We start from the raw sequence: 25180 nt of genomic DNA, 5'->3' as shown, positions 1-25180 counted from the left end.
CTACAGATCCATGGCAAAAGCTCACCCACCTGGCTTCTGACTCTTTAATCAAAGCCAAACACCTAACGAACCCTCAAATCTCTGTTCTCTCTAAAACCCCTCTTTTCCCTCACAGCTATGGAGGATACTCCATTTCCCTCAGCTTCGGTACTCCACCTCAGACCGTCCCCTTTATAATGGACAAAGGTAGTGATCTGGTCTGATTCCCTTGTACCCACCGTTATACCTGCATGTACTGTTCTTTCGTAAACAAAAACCCCTCAAGTATCCCAACTTTCATCCCCAAATTGTCTTCTTCCGTCAAGATTGTAGGCTGTGAAAATCTGAAATGCAGTTGGCTTCACAGCTCTGACGTTCAATCGAGATGCAGTGGTTGCGAACCCAATTCGAGAAATTGTTCACAGATCTGCCCTCCTTACATAATCACATACGGTTCCAGATCAACTGGTGGTATTCTACTCTCTGAAACCCTCGATTTTCCAGAGAAAAAGGTACCTAATTTCATTGTCGGATGGGCAAAACCACTTCCTATGCTAGATGATGGAGATGGAGATCGGAAATGGAAACGTTGGGTTTCTACTTTAGGTTTAGTGAAATGAAGAGGACAAATAGGGAAAATTTGTCAAAACCCACCGACCTCAAAACTCCACACTGCGATTCCTCAAACAAGTAGTAGAAAAACAGTCCCGGAAGAGTTGAAAGGGTCTTCGTCGTCACCGTTGGTGTCGCCCACAGCAGCGGGAGAAGGGAGAGAAGAGAGGTCAGATGTGACAAGCAGAGAGGGGTTTTTTCCTTCTTTGCCTTCCAAGCTTGGAGATGGGTTCAGCAATGGCGGAGGTCACCGTCTACAGCCCAGCTATGGAGATGAGTTCCATCGTCTTCTTCCTTCAGCCCTAGCTGGTAAAACGATGAACTGTTTTTTAGGGTAAAAGAGGATTTTATCCTTAAGGGGTATTATGGTAATTTATCCCTTCTAAGGGTAATTTGGCCATTATGATAAATCTAACAGCAACTTAACCCCAAAAGCCTAACGGAGTGGACTAAGTTCATATATCTTCATAAAATAAGGGTAGTCTGTGCCTTTTTGCCAAAAGATGGTAAGTTTCAGCTATATTGGATACTTTTAGGGGGTGTCCGTGAAATTTTCCCAAAAAAGAATAACCATGGTCTCGCTGGTTAAAAATGGAACTTCCCAACACCCCCCAATCGTTTGGTGGGTAAAGCATTAAAATGGGTTTTAAGGTTTGATAAAAGTTAGGCCATAATACAATCCGGTTTGTTGACCAGTTGATTCCTTCTTGATGCTTTCTACTGTTCTATGAGTGGTGAACCACAACAATCCTAGCCGAATCAACTTGACCCAACCCTCTCTTTCTCCTTTCTAAGTCTTCCCCCCCCCTCTTTTTGGTACATTTCTCCTTTCAAGTCAAATGCCATGTTTCTCGGGTTTTACAGAGTTGAGTTTGGAATTTGTAATATGGGAAGCAATTTTCTGTTCGTAAGTGTGACCTACGTCAGTACTCTCATGTGTCTATATCTCTCCTCCTCAAAACAAGAGGGTAGAAGTGTCTTTTCATATGGAAGGAGAGAGATAGACTCATGGAAATGCTAGGTAGGGCACACTCCCAAACAAAGTTATTTTTTTTCCTTATAATATAAAAGGGCAAGAGAAAACTACTTGGTTCATGCATCAACACCATGGTTATAGTGCACAATATCGGAATGGGTATTGGTCAACTCGGAAACTGATATGATTTTGGATCACTATCGACAAGGATTGGTTGTATCAGACAAATTTGTCCTTGATCCTCCTTTAAAAGTAGATCTTTTGATCGATTTACCCCTTGTTTGTACCATGTCACTAATACGATATTGACACAGTATTGAGATTGACAAGGTGCAAAACCGGTACAAATAGCCCATACTGAGAACCATGTTAGCAGGGACGAATGGGAGCATATATGCCAACATCATAGTGGATGGGATTTCTGCCTTTCCTTAGGGTAGAATGGTCATTTCACACCCCTTATGTTTAAGCACAGGACCATGCAACCCAAGTAGCATTCTTTATCCAATAAAGGAACTCAACAATTAGGAGAGTCAGCACACTGAATTTAGCATTCGAAATCAGAGCAAGTGGATCCTAGCACGCGACATGTGACATTTTTTTTTTTTGATAAGGAAAAACTTTACTGATTGAAGATATGTGTACAACCAATGACATCGGACGAACAAAGGTTGTCGAGCCACGAAGTAAAAGTTGGTCAATCTATAATTCACATGATAAACAGGGTCTTCTTTGTTAGGGCATCAACAACAAAATTTATAGACCGTAGAACAAAAAAAAACAAAGATATTGAAATAAAAGAAGAAACATGTGACGTGCAAGTGAAAGAGGACCCACAGAGATACAGACTTTAGTCCACTGTAAGGAAAGCAACAACAACGTCACACCAGAGCCCCAATCTCCGTACGTACTGAGAGACTCAAACCTCGCAACGACGAGTTTTGGATCTTTGGATCTTTTCTTTTTGGATTTAGAATGACTTGGATCTTTTCTTTTTGGATTTAGAATGACTTTGAGAGAGAGAGAGAGAGAGAGAGAGAGGAACAGAGAACCTCCTCCAACGACTTTGTAAAATTTAAGAAAGCCCAAGAAAAGGGTCATTTCCACGATTGTTTTTTTATTAGTTCCAGTTGCAAGATCGTCACTGAACCAACGTTTGATCCATTCGAATGGAATCTTTATGTGATTGGAAATAACCGTGGGAACAAAAAAAAGGAAGATTAAAGAAAAAGTCACAAACAATTGGATTCGTGAATTGCTCTTCCGGTTTCAAAGCATCTTTACCCTTTTAATACATAAAAACGTAGTTGATAGATTTTTTTTTGTCCTTTGGTTTCTAAAAATTCCTTTTTTCTTTTACAAAACAACATCACTCACTCACTTATTCACAACGCGTAACGTTGTGGAAGAAAGATGGAAACGAGAGGAATTCTTCGTTGTTTCTCTTTCTTCTTCTCCTTCTCTTCTTTAATTCGTTCATCAATCTCTCTCCTTTTTTGTTTTCTTCTTTTCTTATTATTATTACTACTACTATTACTTGCGCTCTTCCCTAATTATTATAAATCTTTTGGTTATTATTATTTATTGTTCTTATTCGTTCTTCAAATCTCACCGCACATCTTCAAAATCTCTTTATCTGTTTTTCTTTTTGTGTATTTCTTCCCTATCAAGACTCAGACGAATTCACATTTCTCTTTACCTCTTTCTCCTCCAAACCCTAGTTTCCTGTTTTTCGTATCTTCGTCTCGATTGTTAGGGTTTGATCGATTTTTCTGCTTGTAACAATGGACGATGGTTCGGCGGAAGGAGACAAGAAGAAACCCCCCGAAGGGGGTGAGCCAAGGTCGAAGCGCAAAATGAAGACTGCATCCCAGTTGGAGCTTCTAGAGAAGACTTACGCTGGTTTGTAAAAAAAATTAATTTCTTTGTTTTTTGTTTTTCTTCTTCGAGTTTACATGATTTAGGTTAATGAGAATTGGTGTTTTTTTTGGGTTTGATTTGAATTGGTTAAACAGTGGAGACGTATCCGTCGGAGGCTATGCGAGCTGAGTTATCGGTAAAGCTGGGCTTGACGGATCGGCAATTGCAGATGTGGTTTTGTCACCGGAGGTTGAAGGATAGGAAGCCTCCGCCGGCGAAGCGGCAAAGGAAGGATGGTCCTGTGGTGGCGGGAGACGAAATGATGACTGTTGAACCGGGGAATGAGCCTGGGTCTGGATCCGGGTCTGGGTCGAGTCCGTTTGGACAGACTGAGGTTCGCAAGTTTGTTGTTGCCCGAGCACCACCTTCTCCTCCTCCTCGTCCCAAGCCCAAGGTGACTGCTGCTGAGATACCAATGATGAAGAGGTATTATGAGCATCCCCAGTCGATAATGGAGTTAAGAGCTATTGCTGGTGTGGAGGCACAGTTGGGAGAACCGTTGAGGGAAGATGGCCCAATTCTTGGAATGGAGTTTGATCCCTTGCCACCTGATGCATTTGGTGCGCCTCTTGGTAATTCTTTCTCTTCTGTTTTACGTTCTCAAGTTGGTAGTTTTCGTAGTTTCCACTGTTCTCTCTTTTGTATGGGACAATGATACAAATGTCATCTTATGATGAGTAGCAATGTTTTCCGTTGATAAGAAATAATGGATAGTACTTGATATTCTCAATTTCTCATGGTTCCTACTTATGTCTCCTCGATGCTGCATGTTAGGTTTCTCACTCTAGTGAGGGATGAAACTTTTAAAACAAATTTCATATGGTTCCACTATCAGAGGAATCAATGTTACACTTTACTCTTTTCTTGTGGTTGAACAATAAAAGGGAAGGTAGCTCGAGAAAAAAAATGAAGCTATATAGGGTCAAGTAGTGTACAATCATTGTTGTTGCTGTTGCTATTTGTTGTCGTGATTGTTTATGTTTTTCCTGTGTGTGGAATTCAAGACATTACTTCTATTGTCAATACTTATTCTTTGGTTTTATGTTGTCGAGTTGGCAGTTTCTACTGTCACTCTCTCCTGGATTGGTGGTAATATGATTTTCGTCTTGGGGGTTTTTACATTTCTCATTGGCAAAATGAAGGATATTACTTGCTTGCATGTTTGATTTCCACATTCTCAATTTTTCAATATTCCTGCTATTATCATGTTGATTTCATAATGTGTTTAATTTTAATTCTAATGAAAGCCAAAACTTCGATCCTGCAATTTTGTTTCAGCTATAAAATGAAACAATGTTGCACTATGCATTTTTCATGTGGTTAAGCTATAAAGGAAACAATTTACTATCATTGTCATGATCACAATTGTTGTTTTTGTCATCATTACTATTAATGCTTTTCTATAGTGGGTGAGCCTTGGCGCAACGGTTAAGTAGCGTTATTGCAACCTGTTGGTTGTGGGTTCAAAACTTGGAAACAGCCTCTCGTGCGAAGCAGGCAGTGGGTAAGGCTGCGCACAGGTACCCCTCCCAGACCTTGCATTAGCGGGAGCCTCGTGCAGGGCTGCTCTTTTTTTTTTTTATTATTTATGTTTTTCTCTATTTCCGGAATATGAGAAGTCTTTACTAGTAGAAGTGATTGAATTGGCAGTTTCTACTGTTCTTCAGGATGGCAAGGTAACTAACTTCATCTTATGAAGAGTTGGTATGTCAAAACTCTTCATGCGAAGCAGGCAGTGGGTAAGGCTGCGCCCAGTTGCCCCTTCCAGACCCTGCATTAGCGGGAGCCTCGTGCAGGGCTGCTCTTTTTTTTATTTTTTTATTTATGTTTTTCTCTATTTCCGGAATATGAGAAGTCTTTACTAGTAGAAGTGATTGAGTTGGCAGTTTCTACTGTTCTTCAGGATGGCAAGGTAACTAACTTCATCTTATGAAGAGTTGGTATGTCTTTCATTGAAAAACGAAGGATATATTACTTTCCTGTATTTTTCGATTCCAAATATTCAATTACCCACTATTCCTGCTAATTTAATATCGATTTCTTGAAAGTTTGGTTTCTCACTCTAGTGAAAGAATAAAAACTTATATTCTGCAATTTCCATGTGGTTGAACTATAAAAGGAAACTATCTATTAAAAAACAGAGGAAAGGGGAAACATAAAGGTTACTTTTGTGAAATATCTATCTATTGCGTGCTTGCTCCAATTTTTAGGTTTTTTTTTTTCAAAATAAAAATAATTTACATTTCGTAAGCAATCCAACAACCTATAGTTATTGGTAAACTGCCTTCTAAAATTTCTCTTCCTATTTTCTTCCTTAGGTTGTTTCACATAGTAGGTCCTCTCTCTCTCCTTCCACTTTTGAGTAACCACAATTTTAGAGTTGAATTAAATATAGTGCAAGGGTTTACCGCGCCACACCAATCACGGTGTGGGAATGTTTCATCTATAGGGACCCACATATGTTGTTGTGTGTAGATAAATTGTTTTGGCCATTAATAGCTCGAGCTTTTGGGATAAACAGTTGTAACTTGTTATCGTAGCCAGGAGGTCGGGTGTTCGATCACCTGGTAAGTGCGAGGGCTTTGTGTTGTGTTATTGTGCCCCTATGCCTTGTACCCTGGGTGTTAGGTGATGGTGTCACATGCAGAGCCATGTGTGTGTATGGGCTTGCACATGTGGTGGGTTTTGTTGTGTGTTGATACATTGTTGTGGCCCTTAATGAACCGCTTGAACTATTGGAATATACATTGTTGTAACAACATGGTTAGAGAGAAGACAGTGTGTCAGTGCAGGGCCCACATACTCAGCATGTCAGAGGGCTTGAGAAAGCATCCCCACACCGCCTGCATGGGGATCTTTTTTCCTTAAATATAATCTTTTTCTTATACAAATATGGAGTTAAGAAACTGGTTTTATTTCATTCTCTTTCCATCTTTACTTGGGAACTCTAAGTCTTCACCATAGTTAGGAAACCTACCAGTTACTGACCTCCTCTCTCTCTCTCTGCATCCTATGCATTGCACGGATTTAATGCTAATTTTGGAGTATATGGAAGGAAATAAATGCTAAATATTTGTAAGGATTCTACGGTGCTTACAAAGCGAAATGTAGGGTTGTGGACTGTTTTCTTGTGATTGGGGGTCATGTTACTTTCGGAATACAATAGTCTTGGTATTTATGATAATTGGGAGGATTTTTCTATTGGGCAGTTTGGCTGAATACTCCTCTCCTTGAGGGTTCATCAACCTCTGTATACTGTAGGTTGCGGTTTTTACCTTTACATTGAAATATGCATATGTTACCTCCCTAGTAGGACAAAGGAAAAACCTATAAACGGAAACAATCGTCAAACTAACCAATTTTCGCGTGTCCAACTATGGAAGGAAACATTGTACTTACCATTATTGTCATCGTTGTCTTTGCTATTATTATTATTATTTTCCTTTTGGGGAATATTGGAAGTCTTTAAATCTATATGCTATATAGGATCGATCCTTTCATGCTGAAAACAGTATGGAATTTGCGGTCAGAGGCTATCTTAGGTGCATAGGAGGTTTCCATCTACATGTTAGAGATGAGGATTTTCTAGTATGACACCGTTTTTAGAAATATTGCTTAAATGTATTACATGTGCTGTCATCTTTTGATGATGGATCTTACTTAATGTGGTTGCATATACATTACTTTTAGAGAGTTTGCAGCTGCAGTTCGAAAAGAAATGAAATTTGAAAATTACTTGAATTAAGAAATGTGAAGTTATTTAAGAAGGGTATCTCTGATCATATCATTCTCATATCTTGATTCAGTTGTATTGAATTTTCTTTGACTACAACTTGATTTAGAAGCTCATTTACACATCTACTTTCATGGCTCTGGTTGGTTTTTTATTTTATTTTATTTGCCTTAACTAATAACTACCATGTAGCACACTCCTTAAGTAAAAGGTAAACGAGAAGCAATTTGGAATATTGAAATATTAGTAGTTATTCTGGTTACTTTGAAATTGAATGATCGTTTCTGCTAAAACTGTTCAAAGTAGATGACCCTTCTAACTTTATATATATTTTATGTGCATCAGTGATGATTGGTCAGCAGAAGCAAGCGGCACGGCTTTATGATAGCAAATTATATGAACGACATGATGCTAAGTCAATCAAAGTTAGTTCTCTAACTTATTCTCTCTTGTCCTTTTGCTTTCTTAATATATGTGTAGAATTGTTTATGCTGGAAGTCAAAATTTGAATTAAAAAATTTATTAAATGGGAAAAGGAATGAAATTGTAAAGTACAAGGGAAGGGGATGAACCAAATCGTTTACATGTGTAGTGTGTGTGAACATGGGAAGGAGCCCATGGTACCCCAAGAAAAAAAAGAATAGTTAGAATTGTGTATTGCGTTTAGTTATGGTAACAAATGCAAAATATATGCATTTCCCATCAGTCTAATGGGCACAATCTGCTAGTACGGGTGCTTTCATTTGAGGTCTAGCACATAAGTAATAATCTGTTATCCTGCTGGGATAACAAGTATAGAGATGTGATCCACAGAGTGGTAAGGCCATAAGGCCAAAAATAAATTACATTTCTTCCGAGTACATTGGTTGTAGTATGCGTGTTTTGTGTGTACAATTTGAAATGTGAAAAGCTCCTGCATGCATAGCATTTGTGTAATTGACCAGGAGTTATGGTGGTTTGACATGCGTGGCTTCCCCCTCCCCCCCCTCTCTCTTTCACATGGGTGAAGTTTGATGCAAAACTGTGTATTGTGGTAGTGGTCAAAATTTGAATGGATTGGATATGTGTTTGAAATGGTTATACCCATCCTACTAATCTGTAAGCGTGTTATTTCCATTGATGGTTTCTCTCAAGCAAGTTTGGTATTTTGCTTCTTTCTCTGTGGACGAGATGAACGTTTAAGCATTTGTTGCACCATTTCTTATCTGTTTATTCTTACTTGTCTCTGTAAACCAGATTAGCATGTACTATGCTATTATATTGTAGTTATAATTATTAACACTTTATGTTTTATTTCTATAAGAACCAAGAAGCATTACCATCTAACTTATATGTCTTTCACAGATATCATCACTCCTTCCCAATATAGAACATTGTTTCGTACCTGGTTCATCTAGTGGGAAAAGGAAGCTGACAGCTGGACATGTCCATGTGGTTCATCCTCAGGCGGCTGCTGCAAGGACTCTCCAGGAATATCAATTCCTTCCTGAGCAGCCTAGTGTTAGATCTGATTCGTATGATAGAGTAACTTCATCTCATTTTTACGATTCACCTGATGGTCCTAGTGCCAGGGCTTCATCATTTCCTGCTGCAGGGCCATTTTCACATGGAAATGAACAGGTTTCAACAGGTTTCGGTTTCGAAGGTCAGGTGTCAGGTGTTACCCTTTTAGCTCAACAAGGAAGGCAGGGGCACATGTATCCTTCAACTTCAGGAGATTATGATGGTGTTCCACATACAAACTCCTTTGCTAGCATTGGGATGGATTCTCAGTTTGGTGCTCACCCAATGGTTGGACTAGAAAACTCATTTGTATCATCTGACAGGCGTGTTTCCCATGATGATGATGTTTCTCGAATGGAAAGAAAACGCAAGGTATTCTGAAGCAAATTTAAGTCATCTTGATCCAAGATTATTCTTTCATACATGTGTTGTAAAAATTTATTGCACATGCAGAGTGAAGAGGCAAGAATTGCTAGAGAAGTTGAAGCCCATGAGAAACGGATACGGAAAGAACTGGAGAAACAAGATGTGTTGAGGCGGAAGGTATTACCCATAATACTGTTAAAAGTTGTGTTCTTTATAGCTCATCAGTTGTGAACTTATGTTTTGGATCCTGTTATCTTAAGAGGGAAGAACAAATGAGGAAAGAAATGGAGAGGCATGACCGTGAAAGACGGAAGGAAGAAGAGAGGCTAATGCGTGAAAAGCAGAAAGAGGAGGAGAGATTCCTCCGGGAGCAAAGGCGTGAAAATGAGCGAAGGGAGAAGTTTTTGCAGAAAGAAACTTTGAGAGTAAGCTGTCAACTTGCTATTATAAATTACTAGTTAAATTTTCTTTTTCGGGAGAGGGGGGGGGGTTTGGTGTAAATCTTGGGACTTGTTATTGAAGTCTATCTTCTTAAATCAGGTTGAGAAGATGAGGCAGAAAGAGGAACTTCGTAGAGAAAAGGAGGCTGCAAAACTTAAAGCTGCTAATGAACGAGCTACTGCTCGCAGAATTGCTAAAGAATCCATGGAACTTATTGAGGATGAACGCTTGGAACTTATGGAGCTAGCTGCTTCAACCGAGGGGTTGCCCTCAATCATTTCTCTTGACAGTGATACATTACAAAACCTGGATTCATTCATAGGTAGAACTTGCAATCTCACTAAGAAATTCTAAATGGTCTCCCAAATGGATCTAATATCCCGGAAGTTAATAACAATGTGCTCTAATATTCTGAATGGAAGATACAATGTTCAAATTTGACCCCCTTCTTCTGCTGGCTTTTGTTTTTTTATCAAGTCAGTGAATCGAGCTAGTCATGGTAGTCACACACCTTTATCCCCGCCCTGCAATTCATTGGGTCTTCTACCTTTTCTATTATCCTCAGTTTCAAGCCCTTCTAAATCATTGCTCAGGTCAATTGCAAGTACCTCCTTTCTTTACCATTTATAAGAAAAGCATTAATTTTTTTTACATTCTTGTTATACACCAAGATCATGGAATTCTTTTTGTTGATAAATTTCTTACTAGGATAAGTTGAATGGTTTTCTGCATTGTTTTGATTTCCATTTGGTTGGAACTTCATCTATGGCAATGGATCCATTCACTTTCAACTGTTTTTTTTTATATTTATTGATACTATCAGTTGCATTTTTGTATTCCTGTTATTATATTTTTTGTTTAATGTTTTTACTAAATTTTTCCTGTGTGTTATCTGTATTTGGGTCTATCTTCCTTCCTCCTACCCTTATATTATTACATCTTAAGCTTTAACACGAGTTCTGTTCTTTAGATATGTTGAGTACATTTCCTCCCAAGTCTGTGCCATTAAAAAGACCTTTTGCCATCCAACCTTGGACTGATTCGGACAAAAACGTAGGGAATCTTCTCATGGTACGTCTCTCTCTCTCTCTCTCTCTCTCACACACACACACACACACACACACACACACACACACACACACACGTGGATTTTTAAGGAATTACTTGGTCACTAGGAATAATCATGAGGCATCTAACATTTGAATTCTATGCGTAATTTTCTTGTTTTTCTTTCTGCATGAGTTACCATTCCATTTTAGTTAATATTCCTAAGTTCAAGGTTTTAACTGTCCTACCATATCTGCTGATACTAACCGACATGTATCATATCTTTAAGGAACCGATATGTTACGGTATCGATACAATACCTAAAAAGAAATTGGTATTAGTACATGTAAGAAACCTCATCCTTTATATATAATCAATTGGATGCACTTGTCTTGTCGTCCTTCGTTCTCCTTTTTATACATGATATATTTTACATATTACTTATTTAGAGTGTTTTATGCTTCAGAATTTTATTTTGCATATATCCTAAGCATTTGAAATACATATCTTTAGCATATCATGCATCTCTCTGATATGATGCGATACTACGTCTCTTAAAATCACCCTTTCCAATACGATACCTGATACCGATACTTTAAACCTTGCTTAAGTCATTCCTAAATGATTGTCATTTGGTTCTTGTACTTCTGATATGCTGTGTGGCCTCCATTGGGGAAGGCAAGTTGGATATGATATATAACCCTGTGTTTGCTTCAAATACTCATTGAACTCGGTTAATGCATGTGACCTTTCCGCTTCCTGGGGACAGTAGCTTCTCTGCACACATATTTGAAGAATCATTTTGTTATTAGATACCATATTTAGCTGAACATAGTGGGGATCTTTAGCTATCTGATTCTGCTGGGTTAGAAAGGATCTTAGGTGGATCTGTTGTGTATTTGATAGTGCATGTGTCATTTATTTGATTATGATTGAACAAATGCTATTAGTTCTGATTCTTTCAGTTTCTGAGGACTAATTGGTTTTTCAGGTTTGGAAGTTTTTAATCACTTTTGCTGATGTTCTAGAGCTTTGGCCTTTTACTCTTGATGAGTTTGTTCAAGCTTTTCATGATTACGTAAGTTCTATATGAGGTCTTGGATTAGTTGGATGCTCACTTTACTTTGATGCATCTCTCATTTCTTGGTACTCATGAATCTAGTACCTTCAAACTCTTCAGGATCCAAGGTTGTTAGGGGAGATACATGTTGCTCTTCTAAGATGCATAATAAAAGATATTGAAGATGTTGCTAGGACGCCCTCTATTGGATTAGGAGCAAATCAAAATAGTGGTGCTAATCTTGGAGGTGGGCATCCACATGTTGTTGAAGGGGTAAGCTCCTTTTTTGCTGCTTTCTGTGCTTTCTGTGTTTTTAACTCTTAGTGTTGGTTTGGTAATTTGTTTTTCCCAGAGAGTTTTGCTTAGTGTGCAGTTTCTATAATCAGGCATACGCATGGGGCTTTGATATACGCAGCTGGCAGCGCCACTTGAATCCATTGACATGGCCTGAAATACTCCGTCAGTTTGCATTGTCTGCTGGATTCGGACCGCAACTGAAGAAAAGTATAGGGAGGGTATTATATCGAGACGACAATGAGGTAGATTCATTTGCATTAAATCTTGCATGTTTAACTTTCTCTTTTTCTCTATTTTGATGTAGAAAGTCATGCTTGTCTGAACCTTACTGACAGCCGCTCTGATCAAAACCCAAGTAAACACAATTACCTAAACATAATGACCTTTCTCTTTAGAACTGCCTAAACTATTTTGGTGGGTGTCAGAATGAAGATTGATATTGTATATAATCAGGAAATTAATAAATATATGAATATTTTGACATGTTGCTTAATTCATGGGGTACATAAAACGAAGTTAATAGGATCATCAATTTGCCACCTTCCTTTCAAGAATCATATGATGAAGAAAGTAAGAAAAGGAACTTATTATAGTAATGTGGGAACTGGATTATTATTTCTATGTATCCTTAGAGTATTTCTTAAGCAAACCCTCTGACCTGTTCCTTCTACAAAGTACTGAGAAGTGATTGCTCATAGTGCACCAACAAAGGTAAGGGCATTTGCTCATATAACTTTTCCTTTCTATAATGGATTAGGTTGATGTTCTGATTTGATTTTTCCAACTCAAAATCACTGCTGGGATAAGATGAGTCATGTGAGTGGGGGTAATCAAATAATAGCAGGAAAGGAATTGGAAACTGACTGTGAAAGGAATTAAAAGTGCTCGCAGTTGTGCAGGATTGTAGGAGCTTGGAACAAGGCTATCATGAGATTTGAAAGTGGGAACAGTGCTGTAAGTTGATGTTGTGTGCTTATATGGCTTTCAGTTTTGCACTGATGTGATTATATGTTCCACAAGTAAGATGCACTTGGTTGAATCCTGTTGGCAGTAACAGTCGCAGAACCATCAAACCTTGGGTATTATATTCTTTTACTGATGGTGGGTGTTGGGCCGACTTCAATTCTATTTGTCTGATCAAAGTGAGATCCCATGCCAAATGGAACTAATTTTTATCATAGTTTCATATGATAGCATGTTTCACACATGGTGTTGAAGGGATGCAAAGGAGGTCCTCCATTTTTGCAGAGTGCAGGTCACATGTTGTGGATGAGGGACTCTTTACCATACACAATTATTAGATGTGTCTGTGGCAGGTTCGAAGTTTTAAGTTAGTTCAGGCAGCTCTTGATCTGCATGCTTCTGTGCAATGATATAATGGTCCTTAAATTATTGAACTACCCAGTTCTGTAGTTTAGAGTTTTTCTGTTGAAGATTTTCATTTAATTATTGTATTGTTTCAGTTGTAGACTTTAGTGTTCAAATGATATCCCTATGCTTGTGTCTTTTTTATACTTATTTCGGGCAGATAAAACAAGTATCTTTTTCAATTTGCTGAAAGGGTGAGTGCCTTCAAATGTGCAGGGTCATGATGGTGAAGATATAGTTTCTAACTTACGTAATGGTGTGGCTGCTGAAAATGCAGCTGCTATAATGCAAGAAAAGGGTTTCTCTCATCCACGTAGATCCAGGCATCGGTTGACACCAGGAACGGTTAAGTTTGCAGCATTTCATGTTCTTTCTCTTGAGGGAAGCAGGGGCCTCACAATATTAGAAGTTGCAGATAAGATTCAGGTAACTGTTCATTATATTGCATTTGTTTTATGTTATCCCTTTCCCTGATTTTATTTGTCTTTGTTGGAAGAAATCCGGACTTCGTGACCTTACAACAAGCAAGACACCGGAGGCATCAATTGCTGCTGCGTTATCGAGGGATACAAATCTTTTTGAGAGAACAGCTCCTTCTACTTATTGTGTACGGGCTCCTTTTAGGAAGGACCCTGCTGATGCAGTGGCTATACTATCTGCTGCCCGCGAAAAAATACAGATATTTTTAAGTGGGTATTCAGATTTTGAAGATGCTGAAAAGGATGGAGAGGACGCTGATGAAGCTGAAAGAGATGAAGATTCCGAATGTGATGTTGCTGAGGATCCTGAAGTGGATGATGTAGGAATTTCATCAAGTCTAAATAAAGGTCTGCATTTAAATGATGCAAAAGCTACTAAAGCAATTTCTTCCCCTGAAAATGAAAAAGAGACTCTTGGCAACGAGGTTGGAGAAACTCCACAAAGTGGCTTTACGAATTCTGGGAAAGGTTTCTCTTCATTTCTTCCAGAAAAATCCAAGGAAATGAATTTTTCAGGTGCTGCCATTGATCAGTCAATCATTGTCACTGGAACCTGTAATGAGGCAGTTAATCTTAATCAAGAAGAGACAGAGATTGATGAAAGCAATTCTGGTGAATCATGGGTTGGAGGACTGACGGAAGGGGATTACTCTGATCTCAGAGTTGATGAGCGCCTGAATGCAGTTGTTTCCCTAATTGGTTTGGCTATTGAAGGAAATTCAATTCGTGTTGTTCTTGAGGTAACCCTTTTTGTGTGACTCGAATAAATTTGAAAATGTTTCTTTTGGCTTTTTCTTTTTGTAATCTGAGATGGAGTTTTTTGCAGGAACGCTTGGAAGCAGCAAATGCTCTTAAGAAGCAGATGTGGGCAGAGCTACAACTTGATAAAAAGCGCATGAAAGAAGAATGCATGACAAAATTACAGAATTCGTCTTATACGGGGATCAAGGCTGAACCAAATGCCACTAGTTCGGCTGCAGAGGGAAGCCAAAGCCCATTGCCTGGAGTTGAGAACAAGAATAGTGAGGCTTCTCCGAACCCTGCACTCAAGTCAGAACCATTTCTTGATCTACAAAATGGTCAGAACTATCTTAACAATGTTCCTAGTGAAAGGACCATGGTAGTGCAAGAGTTCTCTGTGGGCCCTGATAATCTCCCTCATCAACAATATGGCTATGCCACAGAAAAGTCACGCTCCCAGTTAAAAGCCTCTATTGGTCATAAAGCAGAGGAGATGTATGTATACAGGTCTTTGCCTCTTGGTCAAGATCGCAGGCGTAACCGTTACTGGCTGTTTGTTACATCTGCATCTAGAAATGATCCCGGTTCTGGCAGGATATTCTTTGAATCACATGATGGCTGCTGGAGGCTTATTGATTCAGAAGCGGTAGGCATTGCTTGTACGGTGTCTTCTTTATGTTACATTGCCTCTCTGTTGTCTATTGTCGAGTGGGAGCCTCCAAATCATGGGGCTTATTCTCTTAGATAAAGCTGAAAGGGAAGTTCTATACTTTACTCTGAAGCCGTAAGGGGCTTATTACTTATAGTTGAGTCCCTAGCAAGGATCAATAACTCGGTGCCGACACTGGTTTCGACCAGCCAGAAATCGAGATTTCTCAGGTTTCGACCATATCTCGGTCAAAACCTGGTATTTTCTCCAAGCCAACTCAAAACCTTGGTTTCGTGGTCCAGAAGTTGTTTATTTTTTGCCCTGATTCTTATTATGCTGCCTATTTTTGACATTTGAACCCAATCATGCATTAGTTTCACCTAGAGAACATTCAAAATAATACTTGTTGTTTTGACCCAAGTTTGATAGTGTATATTGTTCTTGTACATGGTATCGAATAAGGTTTGACCGGGACATAACTCCTTCAGTATAAATCTGATTTATATTGAAGGAGTTACGTTCCGGTCAAACTTAATTTTGTATGCACGGATGCTACTTAAAATCGCTCTGAATGGAAATAAATTTGTAGACATCGAAATTAATGAATATTTTACCGCTTTTTTGGTTTTTAGCAATGTTTTATCATATTAAGATTTATGGAATTTTTAGATTTGAGAAAAACCCAACATTAAGTTGAAAATTGCACCTACCGCCCAAAATCCAGTTTTGTCCTTGAACTAGGGGTTGATTTTTTATCCTTTTAAAATTTTAATTTTTTAAAACTATTTTTATTGGATTAAAAAAGGGGATATTTGGTTATTTATGAATAATTTCTTAAGTAAATGAAATAACAAATAATCGTTTACTTAAATGATATTTGGCATAAATAAGTGCTTGTCTTGGTTTCGAGCCAGGTTTTCTCAAGTTTCGATGGGGATAAGTGAATTTATATAGGTGTTCAGGGTCGAAACCATGTGAAACCAGGTCAAATTTAAAGTCGACCCACATCTCTTCTCGGTAGACTGCGAAACCAAGTCAACAGGTTTAAACCGAGTTCTTCTTCCATGGCCCCTAGCAGCTAACTATTTATCTTGAAGTCCTTACTAGACAGTAAGGGTAATATTTCATTTTTAAGCCATTAGGGGCTTATATTTTTGTTAACTCCCTGTTCCCATACAGCCAGTATTGGAGAAATCTCTGTATCCTTATCGTAAGGCATCTGGTGGATCCAACCTCTTGACATATTCCTGTACTCAGCCTCCATATCACATCCATTTAACATAGTTCTCCTGAGCAGGCATACTTGAATGAACAATTCTGAATTATTTTGGTCAAGTCCTTTATCATTCTATATGTAAACATGCATGTCTGTTGAACTTGCATTCATTTTCTGATTGTCTTGTTTCTTTTTGCTTTATCATTCATTGTTTGTTCTTGATTCAGCTCATTCTATGTGCAGGCATATGATGCTCTTTTGGTATCTTTGGATACACGTGGGTTTAGGGAATCCCATCTGCATTCTATGTTGCAAAAGATTGAGACATCCTTTAGGGAAACTGTTAGAAAGAACCTGTGTAGGACCAGCAACCCAAGGAGAATTACTCTTAAAACAGAATCTGATGAAACGGCTTCCAGTCAAGATTGTACAGCGGATGGGACTGATAGCTCTAGCAGTATGGTGTGCGGATCTACTGCTGATACATTGGAGCAGGCATCATCTTTTAAAATTGAGCTTGGGAGGAGTGAAGCTGAGAAAGCTAATGCCTATAAGAGATATCTAGATTTCGAGAAGTGGACGTGGAAGGAATGCTTTAATTCCTATGTATTATGTGCTATGAAATATGGGAAGAAAAGATGCTCAGAGCTGCTTGGCATTTGTGATGTCTGCCATGATACTTACTCTTCTGAAGACAACCACTGTTCTTGTTGTCATGCTACTTTCAGAACCCGTGATGACTACAGTTTTTCTGAACATGTGGTTCAATGTGAAGAGAAACAGAAAGTGGACCGTAAGTGGACTTTCCATGGTTCTGATGCTTGTCGTCCCTTGAGATTCAGATTGCTCAAGGCAATGCTTGTAGTGATTGAGGTGTGGAAGTTCTTTCTGGATTTAGTTATTAAACAGTCCTTGTTTTTGTATATCATATGGTCTAAAATGCTTTGATGGCTTCTTTCTGTTGCTGAATGTTTAATCTAACATAACCGGCTTTTCGTTTGATTTGTAGGTTTCTATTCCATCTGAAGCTCTTCAACCTTTCTGGACTGACACATATCGAAAATCTTGGGGTGTGAAGTTGCAGACTTCATCATCAGCAGAGGAACTTCTACAGGTTCCGTTTTCTTACATGCTACCGTTTGTTTTTTTTTTGGCATGTAACTTGGTCAAATAATTCATCTTAACCTTTTAGGTTTCTTTTTTTTCATGTACACTTAAATCAATTGAGGAAATGAACTACCAGTCTTTAACTGCTGAAACAGAAACTACATTTCATATTCTGACAAGGCCACCTTATTTGTTAAATTGTTGCTTAGTGTATCTTTCTCATCAAAGGACCACGCCTCTCACCCCCCCTCTCCTTAGTTTGGGTCTCTTGTTTGATACTTTTTGGCTAACTGCCTTCAGCATTCCTTACTACCTTTCTGTGTTGAAATGGAAAGGTCTTCACGTCTTGCAAATATGTGATCGAAAGAGAGATTTGGAGTATATTGCTTAGATTGAATAGTACCTTATTAATGTGTCAAGGCCAGCCAATTTTGAGCTTTTAGACTAGCTATAGAATATTTCATATCGTATCTTGTTAGTCCTTATCAGCGTGACTAGCTTAATAGAAACTTGAAATCATGTATACATAGAATACATGTGTATACAATTTTACACTCTGGTTCTCTCAACGTTTCAGTAGAACTTAATATGATGGTCTGTGGTCTGTGGTCTGTGGTCTGAAGTTCTTGCACTATGCTTTGCCACTTAACACATCATTTTATACATGAGGAATCTTAGTTATTTCTCTCATGTTGTTGTTACTTATATTTAGGATATTCTTTTGCATGGGTCAAAATGCATGCTAAGCGTTTGTTCTGCTTAGACATAATTCTGTTGCCCTTTTTTTTTTATGTTATTCTTATTTTTCACTTGGGGAAAAATAAAATAGGTAACGTCTGTTTTTGTGTTTTCTTTCTAGATACTGACTTTGTTGGAGAGGGCCATTAAACGGGACTGCCTCTCATCAAATTTTGAGACAACCAACGAATTAATAGCTTCGTCCACATCTGCAGAGTGTGCTATGGATGATTTCTTACCAGTTCATGGGTCAGTTGCGGTACTTCCATGGTTACCAGAAACAACTGCTGCTGTGGCATTAAGGCTTATGGATATTGATTCATCCATATCTTACATAATGAACCAGAAATCAGAGTTTCAGAAAGACAGAGAAGCTGGAGAATTCATTGTGAGTTTCTGTTTCAGTATTTTAAATTTTGGTCAAAAGTTAAGTAATGAAATCTGGTTAACCTAAAGTAGGTTCAGATGCAAACGACAGCTAGGAATTGCAGGACAGTCAAGGAAACTAGATTCAGGGTAAATCTAATAATGCTCGTTCCAAGACTCTGATTTCTCTGAATATTTGGTCGTAGGCAGTTCCGCAGTACTCGAGCAACAGAAGAAAATCTCTAAGTTTCTAGGGAGTCTAATGGCTGGATTCTGTTCTGTGACTCACAGCAGGAAATTGAGACCAAGATTCTAAATTTTAGGAATCCAAATATCTTCGGAGGATCAGATATGCAAGATCTGCTGGTCGAATGCTTAGTCTAATGGGCTGTATCAGTGTTAAATAACGGTCAAAACCTTGGGCTCGATATAGAGATACAGAATTAGTAACTTGACTGAAATTTCAAATTAACAGGCATAAAAAAAAAGTAAGTCAGATTCAGTACCCTACGTAATAGCATCTACGATGCTGATGTTTTTGGGGAATTGAGCTTGTGTCAATTAGACACCAGCCCAGCTTTATTTATAATTGAATGTTATGAGGTACAAGTACAATAATGCCTCCTAGGGCAGCACTAATAAACCCTAATACACAAGTATACCTTTTTACCCAAAATACATTACTCCCCGTCAAGTTGGTGCATAGATATAAAGCATGCACAACTTTCTAACAATAGAATAAAACTCTTAACACTAAGTCCCTTAGTAAAGACATTTGACTGAACAAATGGAACACAAATAACTCCTTGTTACAGCTTCTCCTTGATAAAGTGACAATCAATCTCAAGATGCTTCGCTCGATCGTGCGGGACTGAATTATGTTGATGTAGATCGAAGCACGAAGAAGAAAATAGCAAAAATAAAATTCAGGAGAAGTTACTGTTCATATGACCAGTACCACGAGTTACTGTTCACGTGGTACTGTTCACGTGAATAGTGCAGAGGGTCCACCTTGGCAGTTGGCTTAGAGGAGGATTGTTGAGATTCTTTTCACTCTTCTAATTTGATTAGTTTCTATTTTCAAATTTAGAAAGAATATTTCATTGCAATAGAGTCTTAGATAGTTTCTAATTTCAGATTTAGAAAGTAGGCTTAGCTGTTATTTAGAAGATCCAATTTAGATTCTATTCTCATGCAATATTTAATTTCTAAATATATATATTTTTTGGTGAATAAAAAATATATAACCAAAGCCCAAGGGGGGCGAAAAGGAGAAGAGAACCGAAAGGGGGGGGGGAATGTACAAAGAGGGGAACACTGGGGGGGGGGGAGGAGAGTAGATCCCAGGCCCAATTAAGTGGGGGAGAGGGATTTCAAAAGAGCACTATCTAGACCCCAGGACACAACAATATGCTTGTTCCTAGGGGAGTCCAAAACAGCCTTGGTAGGAAGAAAAGTAAGCTTCGTGGAGACATCCCAGAAGATGGCTTTCCAAATCAAGTCAAAAGAGCGAGATTTGGAGGTCCATCTCCTGCTTCCTCTCCATCCAAATGTGGTAAAGAGAAGCGCAAAACACAAGCTTACCAATAGTGTCACAGATCGAGCATCTAGGGTAAGTCATGACTAGCCAAAGCCACTCTCGAGCGAAGGGGAGATGTCTCCTACTGTGAGGCCAGATAAACGAGAGGGCTTTTTTCCAAATGGTAGAGGTAAAGGGGCAAGCAAAAAAAAGGTGGTCAATGTCTTCTGAACCATTCCAACAGAAGATGCAAGAAGGGGGGACATGGATTCTGCGGTGGGAGAGAAAGGCTTGGGTAGGGAGGCAAAGATTCAGGGTTCTCCAAGCAAGGAAGCTATGACGAGGGATGTGGCCTTTGAACCAGACTAACTTATGCCATAGGACAGTAGGGGCTTGGGTTCTGACTAGGTTCCAGGCCGATCTAAAGCTGAAAAGGCCATTAGTGGAGGGAAGCCAAATAACCTTGTCCGCGTGAGCATGGGGGGAGGGAGGAAGGGTAGGGAGGGAATTCCAGATTAAGGAGAGGGGGAGGGGGGTAGGGGAGGGAGGGGGGGGGACCAGGAACCCTGAAAGATGATGGAGGAGAGGGGAGTAGACTTTGGAATGCCAGAGGAATAAATTGTTCTGGCTCCAAAGTAGTTGTAGAGGACACCAAAGGGGTGCCAGGGGTCAAGCCAAGAGGGAGGTGGAGGATCCATCCATGATGGAGGAGGAAATGGCTCTAAGGGCCAGGGGCGGAGAAGAAGGATCTTGCGCCAGATCCAAGAAGAATCTGTAGGGACGGATACCGTCCAAATGGAGTCATTCTTGAGGAAGTGAGAGTAGACCCAATGTACCCAAATGGAGTCATGCTTAGAGGAGATTTTCCAAATAAGCTTTAAAATACCCGCGGTATTGGAATCAGTGATTCGGCGGATGCCAAGACCTCCTTCGGGTTTAGGGAGACATATGGATTTCCAGCTGAGAGGGTGGAGGAATCTGTGGGATTCTTTCCCTTTCCAGAGGAAAGCGCAGAAGAGGGCTTCCATAGCCTTGATGGTGGCTTTGGGAAGGGCAAAGATGCCGCGCCAATAGATGTAAGATGATTGAAGCACTGATTTGATGCATTCAAGCCAGAGGAGCAAGTATTGGAATCACCAATAGTTTCTAAATATTAGTTTCTAATTATGTGAAGTTTCTATTTCTTTTGTTACTTGAGGAGCAAGTTATTGCTGCCTATTTATATGTAAGGCTTTTAGAAGCCAGAGGAGATGATTTAAATAGTTGAATGAAAAAATATTGCTTTGAAGCAAAAGATTCTCTTGTCCAATGGCTGTGACATGAAGGGCTGGGAGGCCTGGTTGAGAGAGCCAAAAATCCTAGGGCTAATAGGAGCCTGGTTGTGAGAGCCGAATCCTCTGTACCCCTTTCTTCTCTTCTTTTTCTTATTATTATCCCTTTTATGTTCTTCGTATGTAACAGATAAGTATAAATAAAAAAAAAGAGTTGCAGTTTTTAATTTGTTCTTTTCATTGTATCGATCCTGTTGCAATCGATTTCCTGCTGGTTTCCCTAGTTCGAGGTCGACTGCGCATTTTATGTGCAATGCTGATTGCTGAATTACTATCACAGTATAGGTGTATAGGCAGCTCAACTGGGACATAGAGATCTTGAAGTACACCTTGAAGCCAAAGTAGCTCACATATACCATGAGCCATAGCTTGAAATTCAGCTTCTGCACTGGACTGAGCAACTACAGTCTACAACTCGTTTCTTGTTCTGCCAACCAACAAAGTTGCAGGACCCTGAGGTATATCTTCTGTCATCTAGATAGCCGGCCCAATCTACATCATTGAAAGCCTCATGCACAAATGATTGTGATAAGAAAAGAAAACAACTTTCCCAGGACCGTTTTCAAGTATCTCAAAATTCTATATACTGCCTCCAGGTGTGATGAGTGAGGGTCATGCATATATTGACTCACCACACTAACAACAAAAGCTATGTCTGGTCTAGTGTGGGATAAGTGTATTAGTCTTCCAGCCAACCTCTGATAGCTGCCTTTGTTAACTGGTTCACCATCCTTGTCCTTGAGATGAGAATTAGGTTCTAAAGGTGTATCTGCTGGTTTACAACCCAACATTCTTGTATTTGACAAGAGGTCAAGAGTATACTTTTGTTGAGAGAAAGATACCTTGAAACAAGGTTCGAAAACTCGGGTCTCTGTGCCAACTCGGACCCTTGAAAAACCGAGTCTAGTCGAGATCTCGCCAAGTTGATGCACTTTTTTTTTTCTTGACTCGAAGCCTCATCTCGGTGGGTTTTAGACCTAGTTTGGGTCTGAAACTTGGTATTCAGTCTATTTTAGGCCATTTAAACACAAGGCACTATCAAATTTTGCAAAAAAAGTAAATGTTTTTGTATTTGTATTTCATTTATTTAAGATATTATTCATAAATAAGCAAATACCCCCCCTATTTGAATCGAATAAAAATAGTTAAAAAATCAAATTTCAAGAGGAAAAAAAGTCAACGCCCAGTTCAAGAACAAAAACTGGATTTTCAGCGGTAGGTGCAACTTTCAACTTTCTAATGTTGGGGTTTTTCTCAAATCTAAAAATTCCATAAATCTTATTATGGTAAAACATTGCTAAAAACCAAAAGTGCGGTAAAATATTCATTTGTTTTGATGTCCAAAACACTATTTTCATTCAGAGCGTTTTTGACAGCATTCGCGCACACCGAATTAAGTTTGACCGGTACAAAAGTCTTTCAATATAAATCAGATTTTCCAAAGCTTTCCAACAAGTCCAAGATTGCATAGATAGGTGTCTGTCTTGAAATGAGTTTGACCGGTACACCCAATTAAGTTTGACCGGTACATAACTCTTTCAATGTTTAAGTAAATGAAATACAAATACAAAAACATTTACTTAAATGATATTAGGCATAAATAAGTGTCTGTCTTGTCTGTCTTGGTTCCTGGCATAGATAGGTGTCTGTATACCAAGATTTTCCAGCAAGATCTCGAGATCTGGCACTCATATAAAGGACCTAGATGGGCATTTTCCTATGTCAAACCGAGATCTCGACCGAGAGGCGAGATCTCCGAGATCTCGGCGAGATATTGTACTTTTGTGACTCGACACCCATCTCGTCTCGGGATTTCGAAAAACCGAGAAACTCGGCGAGATCAAGTTCTCGAACTATGCCTTGAACTAAATGTGCAACTTCTATGCAAAGGAAATATCCAAGCTTACCTAAGTTTGTTCCTAGGTAAATCTTCAATTGAGATATCTCATCTATATTGCTCCCAATAATTACAATATCATCTACATAGACGATCAAGATTGTAATGTTGCCACCTATCTTTTTAATAAACAAGGTATGATCTCCATTACTCTGTTTATAGCCAATAGACAGTTAGACACCATGACTTTATGAAAGCGGCCAAACCATGCCTTGGGAGACTGCTTCAAACCATACAAGGCTCTTTTTAACTTACATACTTTCCCATGAGTTTCCTGGGACGCAAATCCAGGAGGGATATCCATATACACCGCCTCTTCAAGTTCACCATGGAGAAATGCGTTCTTGACATCTAGTTGCTGAAGATACCATCCTTGGTTGACCATAGTTGTCATGGCGTCCTGGCGCTGGAGAGGGCTGCATGGCGACCTACGCCATGGCGACCCTCTTTGATTTCTTCTTCCCGACTCTCTTTCCCTCTTCGATTTCTTCTTCTCTTCATTTCTTCTTCTTCTTCTTTCTCTTCAATTTCTTTTGATTTCTTCTTGATTTCTTCTTCCCTCTTCTTCCTCTTGATTTCTTCTTCGTTTCTTCCTCTTCGATTTCTTTCTTTCTTCTTTCCTCTCGATTTCTTCTTCGATTTCTGAATTTTCTTCTTAAAACTTGAGAAACAATAGAGAAAAAATAAAACATGGCTTGAGTATACATCTATTAACAAAAATAGAAAAAAAAAAAAAAACAGGTCGACATGCGCCATGGCAGCGCCATGGGGGCGGGCACGGTCGACGTGGACACCCCTCCACCGACTTGGATCGCCGTGACGCCGTGACAACTATGAGGTTGACTGCACAAGTGCACATGTGATGTAGGTGCACTGCCTTGGTCCGACCCAAACCGATTTGGGTATCCATGTGAAGATGAACCGGGTCCAATTGGGTTTTTAGGTTCAATATGATATTTAATTTATTTATTAGGGTTTTATTAGTTGGGATTTTTTCTTGTAATCTTTTATTTTAAATGGGCTACTTAGTGGTAGTCTTTTCATACTTTAGTTTTAATAGGCTAATTAATAGTAGAGTTGATTTAGGAATTTAATTTTCAGTTTTTGATTACTATTAGGAGTCTTTTATTTTATCTTTCTATACTCTTGTAATCTGTCTTTTATTTTTCAGATTGGAATTAATGAAATTTTGTTTTCTATTTGTTACCAGAATGGTACGATAGTTACAGGTTGTGAGACCTTCTCCCTCTCTTTCTCTCTCTCTCTCTCTCTCTTGTTTCTGGATTCTCTCTCACCTCACTATTCTTCTCTCTTCTTCTGTTCTGAACCTTTTCACCTCCTTTAGGTAACTTCCCACTGTGGAACCCAACCCATATCCTGACCTGACTGCTAAATCACCGCCAGGTTTGGTTTCTGATCTATCGCTCTCCCTCATATATTCTTCTTTCTACCTGGGATTTTACTCCATAGTTCCTCTCTTAGGGGCGATTCAAGCTGCCAAGTCTGCAACTGTAAGCTTGTGTGTGCTGTGAGTCTTACTGTGAATATCAGGTCTGACCTGAAGTTTTCCGCCAGAAACAGTTTCATCCATTTAGTGCTATTTCATCTCTTGATATTTTGTGTGACCACCAGTTAGGTTCAAGAGGGTAGGAGATTGCCAATCATACCCTTAGTGTTTCTCAGGATTTGGATTCAAAGAAAGAGAATCTGAGTGAGTCTTCTATTTCTGGGTTTACCAGTGGCTTTATTTCCTTCTAGAATCGTGAGGTTGAAGGAGATGGTGACAACTTCCTAAATGTCACCATATCTCTCTCTATCTTTAAATTACCCTTGTA

The 25180-nt window shown here is 39.1% G+C and overlaps 1 protein-coding gene across 1 annotated transcript; it reads left to right on the top strand.

Annotated features, from left to right (window-relative positions):
* Nucleotides 1-3250: 3250 nt before the first annotated feature.
* On the top strand, nt 3251-23451 carry LOC122638685 (homeobox-DDT domain protein RLT2-like). Its single transcript, XM_043831538.1, has 19 exons — nt 3251-3469; nt 3583-4059; nt 7566-7645; nt 8565-9095; nt 9177-9266; nt 9350-9514; nt 9630-9852; nt 10501-10601; nt 11569-11655; nt 11758-11910; nt 12024-12176; nt 13519-13728; nt 13799-14521; nt 14608-15168; nt 16631-17260; nt 17397-17501; nt 18354-18620; nt 20887-20891; nt 23436-23451. Exons 1-19 carry the CDS (start codon nt 3352-3354, stop codon nt 23449-23451), a joined length of 4695 nt encoding a protein of 1564 aa, XP_043687473.1. The 5' UTR covers nt 3251-3351.
* Nucleotides 23452-25180: the final 1729 nt, after the last annotated feature.

This window comes from Telopea speciosissima, chromosome 9 (assembly GCF_018873765.1).
Source record: "Telopea speciosissima isolate NSW1024214 ecotype Mountain lineage chromosome 9, Tspe_v1, whole genome shotgun sequence".
Lineage (NCBI taxonomy): Eukaryota > Viridiplantae > Streptophyta > Magnoliopsida > Proteales > Proteaceae > Telopea > Telopea speciosissima.
The sequence above is the reverse complement of the archived record's forward strand: the minus strand, read 5'-3'. Positions and strand labels throughout refer to the sequence as shown.